This window comes from Macaca fascicularis, chromosome 2 (genome assembly GCF_037993035.2).
Source record: "Macaca fascicularis isolate 582-1 chromosome 2, T2T-MFA8v1.1".
Taxonomy (NCBI): Eukaryota; Metazoa; Chordata; class Mammalia; order Primates; family Cercopithecidae; genus Macaca; species Macaca fascicularis.
The window spans coordinates 96,093,964-96,103,974 of NC_088376.1; the positions used below are offsets into that span (position 1 = coordinate 96,093,964).

The window sequence follows — 10,011 nt, forward strand, 5'->3', positions numbered from 1 at the left end:
GGTTTCTCGAAAGCAGTCGGTAGTTGTAGTTTTGCTAAACCTAGAGCGCTTCAAATAGCAAGCAAGGAGGCCGCGAGGCCTGACGGGATTTGTAGTCGGCGCGAGAGGCGGGCGCGCACGCGCAGCCGGGACCGGGGCGGGGCCGCGGCACTGCGGTGAAAGCCGAGGCAGCGGGCAGACGAGCAGGGGGCGGGCGGACATCTTGGGATCCGGAGAGTGGCCGGGCCGGCAGAGAAGGGGCCTCGGGACACCAGGTGAGCCGGGGATCTGGCCTTATGGCGTGGGGGAGGACGCCGCGGGTCGTCTGCTTCGCCGCCCAGCTTTGTCCTGCCCTGCGCTGAGCTGGCAGAAAGCTGCCCACACCCGGGAGTGGCTTCAGCCTTCAGACCCGGGAGCTGGCTGACGGTGGGGCGGGGGCGCCCGGGGCGAGGTTGCAGGGCTGGCTGGGAGCGGTGCCCTCCACCTGACCCGCCTGGCGCCTCCCATGAGAGGGATACCGCCTGAAATTCTCCCAGAGCAGGAACGCTGCGCAGCGCCCCCTCCCTAGGATAGTGCCAACCCCCTACCCCTCCGCGCAAGGACAATTTCCCCGTCTCGTAGGACAGTGACACCCCCTTGTTCCGCCTCCTTGCACCGTGACAGATCTCACACCATGCGGCGCCCCCTCCTCTCAGTTCAGTGACATCCCGCGGCTCTTCTTCCTTAGACCTGTGACGGCCCCCGCGCCCCATGGCACCATCTTTTCCCACGATGTCTCCCCAAGGCGAAAAGCCCACCACCCCCTCATTACTCTGCACCTGAACCCCAAGCAGGCTCTGTCTCCCCAGCTTTCCCTTATTCACTACCGTCAATTTCCCCCTGCTGGTTTTTCCTTCTTAAAGCCTTGACCTTTTCCATACTGGAAACCCTTACCTTTAGGTGCACTCCACCAGCCCAGTTTGCTGCTGTGGGCTCACCTGAGGACGCTGCCTGGCTGTCACTGCCGGTCTTTACCCTTAACTAAATGTTCCATTCCTGCCCAAGGCCCCACCTCTGGTTCTCGGGTGCCCTTCCCTACCTACCACTCGATATACCTGTGGACTTGGTTCTTTGCCCCAGGCTCTACCTCCATTTTGCATCTCCTCTACCAGCCTGTTTGGGACTGAGGAATGGGATGAGTCCACCACCTTGAGAGGCCGCTCACCCCTCTGGAAGACCTTGACAGCCACAGGAAAAGGCTTTGTTTTCCAGTTTAGAAAAGTCTTCTAAAGTACTCCCTGTGAAATTAATACCAGAGCTAATCCAGGAAATCTAAAAGCAAATTAATGCCTTTTCTCAAGCAGTCTAAATTAATTTGACCCAAATAATTTGGATAATTCAGGCATCCTGAAATCCCTGCTTCTTGTTTATAGGCACCCAGGCCAGAAATGAGTTACTTGATGGGCCTGGAATCACGATTTCAGATGGAAGGATTTCTTAATTTTATGTGCCTGCACTACCCCCACCCCCCCAGTCCTTACTTTTATTGCATTCCAGAGCTTTTTGAAAGGGGGGTGGTAGTCAGAAATAACTGTAATAAGCAGCTTAGGTGATGGAGGTGTAGTCTGCCAGCACTAGGACCTTCCTCCTTTGCCCTTTGCCTGCTTATTCCACTGCCTGGAAGAGGTTAAGCCACACTCCCGGGTCCACATTAGGGCCTAAGGGCTCCCTTCTCTTCTCCTCACACCCTTTCTTGGAATGTTTGAATTCTGTGAATTAGAGTGCCGGAAGTTCAGGCCCTGCGACCTTCTCTGAAGGGTAGTGGAGCCCGAGAGACTGGATGCTCTAAAGGTTATGCCTGGGGGCCCCAGGCCTGAACCAACTGGAGTAATTCCTACCGCCATTCCTGCAGCCGCAGGCAGGCAGGCCTTAGTGACTCACTGGCCGGAGCCTGAGAGTCTGCACAGGAGGAGGCCGAAAAGGATCATTCCTGAGCTCAGTGCTGGAGAGAGGGGGCGGGGTTGCTGATGCTCAGCCCCAGGAAACGGAGGGTCAAAATGGCCTTAGAGTCCTGAGCCTAATCTCTCTCAGTTTCTTTCTCCCATCCAGTGTGGAATAAACAGGAACTGGAGCCTAGCTGAGGGGAGGGGCATGTCTGGGAGGGCTGCAGGGTCACTTGCTAAAGGGTTGAGTCAGGAAAAAAGCTCCAGTGATCTGCACAGCTCCACAGGGGATGTTGGCAGGGATTCTGAGGTCTTCTTTTACCCCGCCCCCGCCTGTCCTAGGTCTGTTCTCAGAGCAATGGGCCGCGGAGACTGATCTGCCGCCATGATTGGAGGCTTATTCATCTATAATCACAAGGGGGAGGTGCTCATCTCTCGAGTCTACCGAGATGACATCGGGTGAGTCCTCTGGCAGAGCCAGCTGTGCCCCACCACTCCAGCCCCCGAGCCCCAGCATGCAGGATTAGGTCTCTTCTCACCAGAGGCTTGACTTGGACCACCCTGACCCCTGGCTGCACCCTGGAAGCTCAGCTAGTGTAGCCTGGCTCCCATTAGGTCTGGTGGTATTCACCCGGCAGCCAGCCTGCTGGCCCCTAGGTGGGACCCGTGGAATGGCATGGTCCCACAGCTTTAGGAACGCCTGCCCTTCCTGCATCCTGTTTCTCTATACAGGCCTGGTTGCTGGAGATGAGTGCCTTTGCCCAGGCTGGTGAATTTCTTCTTTGAGGAGAAGGAGAAATATCTCTAGTGGGTGGGGTTAGTGGCCAGGCTGGAGACACTAATCCATCTAAGCCTTGCTCTGAGAAGCCCTTCTCATATCAAGCGCCTTCACTGGATTCTATTGAAAGCCTCTCCAGGCTACCCAATCCTCTCCTGCTCCCTTTCTCAGGAGTCAGGCTGCTGACTCAGCTGTCTTCAGTTCCTCTGGGCCATTCCTGGGGGAGAGGCTGGGAGGGAGCGTGAGGCACTCTCTGGGTCACTAAGAAAGGGCAGGGAGGCCATGCTACCCTCTCTGGTTTATCAGAGTAGACCCAGAGCGGCTCCATATCCTGGGCCTTCACACAGAGCCACAGCCTGCCTTCTCATTCTGCACCCCCTTGCACACGCTGGACCTATCCTAGCCTCCGAGGCGCTAATGAGATTAGGCTCCTCTGGTTCCTGCTGCCTGTTTTTCTTCCTCAGAGAGCTTGAGATAAAGTCACAGAATGGGCCTGTGGCAGTGCTCCTCATTTGGCTCCCTGGCTGATGGGCTGGCCTGGCCCTTGCGGGTGTTTGTCCATTGGCTGGTGGTGTGGCATGAGTTAGAGCTGCAGCTGTGGCAAGGTCTGGCCTGCCTGAATCTGGCTGGCTACACCCCCCACCCCCACCCCCGGCCCCCCTCCTGCGTTGGATGGACTAGGCAAGCCAAGGCTGGGTCACACGCCACCTTGCCTGTCTTGTCTGCTTCCACCTCACGGTGTGTGCTGCCCTCCCGGTGTGTTGTGTGTCTAACCCTCTCTCTCGTTGCTGTCACTCTCCTCTTCTTGCTGGCGTCATTTCTCTCATCCCATCTCATTGACTGCCGTAGCAATAGGTAAGCGGCCTCTCAAGCTGCTGCCCAGGTACAGGTGGGTGGGGGCCCTGCCCCCATCATTGTTTTCCTGCATCCTTTTTCATTCCCTGAACTTGCTCTGGAGTTGGATCCTGGGCAAGAATGGGTAGCACAGTTCCATGGCCCCTTGGTACTTCCTCCTTTGTGACTTCTGAAGCCATGCTGGCTTTGTATAACATCTGGAGGAGTCGGCCCTCCCCACTGGTGGGATCACTAGTGGGAGGACTGGAGAAGCAGTGTCTCTTTCTGTCCTGGACCTGGGAGCTTACAGGGAAGCTAGATAAAGCTGGGAAATTAGGGCCAGCCCTGGGAGTCAAGAATATCTGTCTCTAAACCTGATGAACCTCACTTTATTAAGGTTACATCGGCCTTAATAGTTGACTTCCCTATTTCTTGTGGCCTTTAGACACTAGCCCAGCTCAGGCACTCTTCCCATGCCTCCACAGGGAGTCATAAGAAGGGAACCACCCCAGTGGTTTAGGCATTGGCTTTCTTTAGATTGTGTGTGTCAGACTTCTGCAGAAAGGTGGGTGGAGCTGTTAACAGCTGTGGTTGATCCTTGTGGGGTAAGGTTCGCCTGGGTGCTGAGCAGGCCCTGTGCACCCTTTCCCCTCAGGAGGAACGCAGTGGATGCCTTTCGGGTCAATGTTATCCATGCCCGGCAGCAGGTGCGCAGCCCCGTCACCAACATTGCTCGCACCAGCTTCTTCCACGTTAAGCGGTCCAACATTTGGCTGGCAGCAGTCACCAAGCAGAATGTCAACGCTGCCATGGTCTTCGAATTCCTCTATAAGATGTGTGACGTGATGGCTGCCTACTTTGGCAAGATCAGCGAGGAAAACATCAAGAACAATTTTGTACTCATATATGAGCTGCTGGATGGTGAGGCTGGTGGGCTGGCAGGGCAGGGGGCCTAGGGTGGGAAAGAACCAGGCTGGGCCTGGCCTGAAAGTGGGTGTAGGTCCGAGGCTCTGGTACACTCTGAACTTTCTTTCCTGAGTATCTGGGCTCTTGGACTAGGATCTCTATGCCCCTCAGAAGGCCAGTTCACATCCAAACCTAAAGGCTGGTCTGAAGTAGAACACAGAAATAGGCCAGCAGGTGTGGAGGGGAAGTTTTGGTCTTCCACGGGGCTAGGAACCTGACTCAGGTTTGGTGGTGAGCCTCCTGTATTCATCCTCTTTCCTTTGTGGCTTGGACCTTACTTCACTGACTGTCCACCCAGTTTTCCATCTCAGCAGCTGCTTCAGAGCCTGGGGGAGACTGAGATACTACAAGCCTCTGGGGGTGCACTGTTACCTCTGTTTCTCTGTAGAGTGTGATCTAAGGGAAGGTGAATCCTTCCACCTTCCCATTGTCTATTTTCTGGAGAAAACAGCTCAAAGCTTCTTGATTTGCCACCCACTGGCCATGTGACTCTTCTATTGATTTCTTTTTTTTTTTTTTTTTTTTTTGAGACAGGGTCTTACTGTTGTCGCCTATGCTGAGTGCAGTGGTGTAATCGCAGCTCACTGAAGCCTTGACCTCCCAGGCTCAAGCAATCCTCCAGCCTTAGCCTCCTGAGTAGCTGGGACCACAGGCACATGCCACCATGCTTGGCTCATTTTTACTATTTTTTGTAGAGCTGGGTCTCGCTATGTTGCCCAGGCTGGTCTTGAACTCCTGGGCTGAAGTGATTCTCCCACCTTGGCCTCCCAAAGTGTTGGGATTATAGGCATAAGCCACTGCGCCTGGCCTTGATTTCTCTATTTGAAAAAATCAAACATTTGAATTGTTTTCCTGTAAAGCACAAATCACAGAATAAATGCTACAAAGCTAGAAGACTTTGTTGCAGATGATCCCACATGGTCTTTGGGAGCTGTGCCAGTCAGACATGTGTAGGCCCAAGTAGGGACTGGAATGAGAAGGTTTGTTCAGGGGCTGATGGTTCCCTTCTTTTTCAGAGATTCTAGACTTTGGCTATCCACAGAATTCCGAGACAGGCGCGCTGAAAACCTTCATCACGCAGCAGGGCATCAAGAGTCAGGTACTTGAATTGTGCAGACTATAGTCAGGGTGCAGGCCAATCTCCCTTCATCTCAGCTGGCCCCTGAGCCTTGTCTGAGCTGACTCATAAGCCCTCCCATAACAGGAAGTGCTGGCCTGAGCCTCCTGCCATGATTGCAGGCCTATTTTGCTCTATGTGGTCCTCCCACTGCAGGAGCAGCCAATTCAGCATCTCTGTTACCAGGAATACAGCTCAAGCAGTTTCCTTTTGCACTGAGGGTTGGGGGAGGAGGCCTGGTCTTGAGGCCTGGTGTTCCTCAGGAGGAGAGAGCTTGGGCCCTCTCCTATAGGATCCAAGCCTCATAGCTTTCTCCTCCTTTTCTGCCTCCCTTGCTACTTCATGTGGGCACCTCGTTGGCCCTGCGGCCTCCAGCATCAGGTAAGCCCTTCCCTTAGCTTCCGCCCTTGCAGCTTTGCTTTGTTTCTCCAGGCCCTGCCCTTTGGGGCTTATAGGGGAAAATGGATTACAGGTGGGGACTAGAAGGGATGGGGAATGAGGGTGGAGTGGGGATAGAGACAGGATGATTAAAGGGAGAGGGGAGTGAGGCTCTTGCTGTTTGTTTCTGCTCCCATGTAGACAAAAGAAGAGCAGTCACAGATCACCAGCCAGGTGACTGGGCAGATTGGCTGGCGGCGAGAGGGTATCAAGTATCGCCGGAATGAGCTCTTCCTGGATGTGCTGGAGAGTGTGAACCTGCTCATGTCCCCACAAGGTGAGGTCCCTCTCACAACAAAGCTGGAGGGGGACCAGGGCAGGATCCTGGGTCTGCCTGCCTGACTCTGCTGCTCCCCATTTATCTGTTCCATCATCAGGGCAGGTGCTGAGTGCCCATGTGTCGGGCCGGGTGGTGATGAAGAGCTACCTGAGTGGCATGCCTGAATGCAAGTTTGGGATGAATGACAAGATTGTTATTGAAAAGCAGGGCAAAGGCACAGCTGATGAAACAAGCAAGAGGTGCCTGAGGCAGGAGAGCTGGTGGGAAAGGGTGTCCCTTGGAGGGCTCGGTGGGGTCTAGTGAACCACAAGTTTCTTCTGGATTTCATTCCCACTGTAATTGCAAACTCTGTTCCTGACGGTAAGCCTGGCTGTTCGCTCTTGACATTGGTGCTAAGAGAGATGAGGGGACTGTCCTCAGAGCAAGCCCCTTTTTTTGGTCCCTAGGACCAAGGCCTCTTCTGTACATACTGATAGCCTCCTCTGCCCAGTGTGCCTGAAACACCCAGGTCCCAAGCAGCAGGGCCCCCAAGAGATGAGTTTACAAGGTTTCCCTCTCATCCCAAGCTCTGGGGCAGACCTCTGAGTCAGAAAGCTGCATTCTAGCAGCTTTTCATAGTCTCTGGTGCCAGCCTGGGGTGGAGTGGTCTCCCAGCGTGACACCTGTCATTCTCCTGTACCAATGAGACCTCCTCTTCTGCCCCTGCTTGCAGTGGGAAGCAATCAATTGCCATTGATGACTGCACCTTCCACCAGTGTGTACGACTCAGCAAGTTTGACTCTGAACGCAGCATCAGCTTTATCCCACCAGATGGAGAGTTTGAGCTTATGAGGTGCCATTGGGGTGTGAAGAGGCAGCCAGTGCTGCTGGCAGATTGGGGAGAGGAAGTGGGTCAGCTCTTTGGTAACCTTGCTTCCCATCCCTTAAGGTATCGCACAACCAAGGACATCATCCTTCCCTTCCGGGTGATCCCGCTAGTGCGAGAAGTGGGACGCACCAAACTGGAGGTCAAGGTGGTCATCAAGTCCAACTTTAAACCCTCACTCCTGGCTCAGAAGATTGAGGTGAGGACAGGGGGCTTGGGGAGGAGGAAGAACTTGTCCCTAGGAATAAAGGCAGCTGATGTCACAGCTTGACAGAGCTCCCTGACAGGTGTGTCACTTCTAGGTGAGGATCCCAACCCCACTGAACACAAGTGGGGTGCAGGTGATCTGCATGAAGGGGAAGGCCAAGTACAAGGCCAGCGAGAATGCCATCGTGTGGAAGTGAGTCTTTCCTTCATTAGGCCACAGCAGGTTCAAGATCCCAGTGTACCCTCTTGTTTTCACCTTTGATCCTTCTGAATGAGGGGTGGGGGAGTGTGCCTCTTTGCTTTTCTAGGAGCCTCTGCTTGTACTGTCAGCCTTTATGCCTCCATGTGAGTATGTACACGCCTGCATTTGGGTTCATGCACGTGCTTATTTTTTAAGATGCTTTGGCATTTCCCTGCTTGCCTTTGTAATGTATCTGTGAAGCTGACAAAGCAAAGATAGCATGCCCAAGTGTCTAGGCAGAAACTGCATCCTGTTGTCCTAAAGAAGTAGACCCAAGCTTCCATAGCAAGTAGTTAGCAGGGTCCTGACCACTTCTTGTTGTGGCACCTCCTGCAAGCTCCTGGGCGTGCTCCTTAAAATGGGCAACTGCCCTTGAAACTTCTCCAAGCTACAATGGGCTGCCTGTTGTCCCTGTGTTCCTAGGATCAAGCGCATGGCAGGCATGAAGGAATCGCAGATCAGCGCAGAGATTGAGCTTCTGCCTACCAACGACAAGAAGAAATGGGCTCGACCCCCCATTTCCATGAACTTTGAGGTATGGCAGAGGAGGGGCCTAGAGTCATGCCAGGGTATGCTGGAAAAGCTCTTAGAGATCATTCCGATAAACCGCTGCACCTTAGAGGTGAGGAAACTGAGGCCTAGAAAGAAGAACTGGCTTTAATTCATAGATCCATTCTTCCCCTTTCAAGCCTCTTAGTAGAAGTTACTATTCATAGTGAGGCAAATCTTTCACTTCTCTTAGCTTGTCCTAACACAGTTCTTTCGAAAAACTTAGATTGTTTAAATGCCAGGTAAGACACAAAGTTTACTTACAGACAGGATAATGGACTGACTTTGCTTTGTGCATGTTAGACATAATTTTCTCCACCTTATTTTTAAGTTCATAATATTGAGCAGGATAAGTATGTTCTAAAGCAGTTCATTGGTTGCTGTCTCCTGCTGATGAAAGGAACTGATTCCGGGTGTCACTGGCAGGGCTTTCTTCTTCAGCCACCTCTTAGAGGGTCCCTCACCACCCCAGCTTCTTTAAGGACCCCAGCCATTCAAACACCTGTAGTAGAGATGAAGTAGAGCAGGGCAACGGGACTTCCCAGAGGAGAGCAGCTGTAAGAGGAAGGCCACATTTCTAACGAGCTGTCCTTGCCCAGGTGCCATTTGCGCCCTCTGGCCTCAAGGTGCGCTACTTGAAGGTATTTGAACCGAAGCTGAACTACAGCGACCATGATGTCATCAAATGGGTGCGCTACATTGGCCGCAGCGGCATTTATGAAACTCGCTGCTAGCTGCCACTAGGCAGCTAGCCCACCTCCCCACCCACCCTCTTCAACAGGTCCAGGTGCCGCTCCCTCTCCCACCACACATCAGTGTCTCCTCCCTCCTGCTTTGCTGCCTTCCCTTTGCACCAGCCCCTGAGTCTAGGTCTGGGCCAAGCACATTGCAAGTGGGACTGGTGGAGTAGCCCCTGGGCTCCCTGGACAGGGAAGTTCTGAGGCTCCTGCTCTCCCCTCCACCTGTCTGTCCTGGCCTAGTGCCAGGCTCTGAGTTCTGTGACCAAAGCCAGGTGGGTTCCCTTTCCTTCCCACGCCTGTGGCCGCACCTCTGGAGTGGGAGGGTCGGTTGCACCCCTCACCTCAGAGCTCTCCCAAAGGCCAGTAACGGATCCCCAGCCCTCAGTCCCTAGTCTGCTTTGGGATAGTGTGAGCTTCATTTTGTACACGTGTGACTTCGTCCAGTTATAAACCCAATAAACTCTGTAGAGTGGAGTTGCTGGCTAAGTGTTGATGTGGGAGCTACGTGGGGAGGGAACTGGTGTTGCTCTCCCCGCAGTTTTCTGTTCTGAATACTCTAAAAGCTCTTTCCTTGTCTTGTCCCAGTTAGGTGTCTCCTGGGCCATCCAAGCCCCTATCCTTGTGGGTTTTGGGCCCAGGTTTTCTGGCTCCTCTAAGAAAGCCTCAAGGGCAAGCAGCCTCAGCAGGCCCCAGTACCCTGGGGGTAGATCTTTCCCTAGCTCTTTTTTATTCCCCCTGGTCCTCGGACTCCTAGGCTCAAGAGATCTTTAGCCTAGGCAGCCTCTGGAGTAGCTGGGATTACAAGCACGCGCCACCACAGCACCCAGCTCTTTCTCTAATTCTTAGGCAGATGTTTTCTAATTAGATTAGGTATAGATTAAGTGAAGTTTACGTTTGGTCTTATAGCCATCCTAAGAAATTGACCTTTTAATTCCATCATTTACCCATGCTTCCCAAATCTTGCTGAGTGGGTGGTAGGAGGAAAGATTTGCAAGCAGAATAATACAATGGACTGGGTGCGGTGGCTCACACTGTAACCCCAGCGCTTTGGTAGCCAAGGTGGGTGGATCACCTGAGGTCAGGAATTCAAGACCA

At 53.5% G+C, this 10,011-nt stretch overlaps 1 protein-coding gene across 2 annotated transcripts; it reads left to right on the top strand.

The window, feature by feature from the left end:
* Nucleotides 1-149: 149 nt before the first annotated feature.
* On the top strand, nucleotides 150-9,390 carry AP2M1 (adaptor related protein complex 2 subunit mu 1). 2 transcript variants are annotated; one of them, XM_074031515.1, is made up of 11 exons: nucleotides 150-254; nucleotides 2,244-2,360; nucleotides 4,169-4,434; nucleotides 5,496-5,977; nucleotides 6,176-6,311; nucleotides 6,412-6,553; nucleotides 7,027-7,146; nucleotides 7,243-7,378; nucleotides 7,482-7,579; nucleotides 8,051-8,162; nucleotides 8,776-9,390. In XM_074031515.1, the coding sequence occupies exons 4-11, from the start codon at nucleotides 5,939-5,941 to the stop codon at nucleotides 8,908-8,910; spliced, it is 918 nt and encodes a 305-aa protein (XP_073887616.1). In that variant the 5' UTR covers nucleotides 150-254; nucleotides 2,244-2,360; nucleotides 4,169-4,434; nucleotides 5,496-5,938; the 3' UTR covers nucleotides 8,911-9,390. The 2 variants fall into 2 exon arrangements, with proteins under 2 accessions (XP_073887616.1, XP_005546582.1); XM_005546525.3 differs by having other exon boundaries at nucleotides 5,496-5,578.
* The last annotated feature ends 621 nt before the right edge of the window (nucleotides 9,391-10,011 follow it).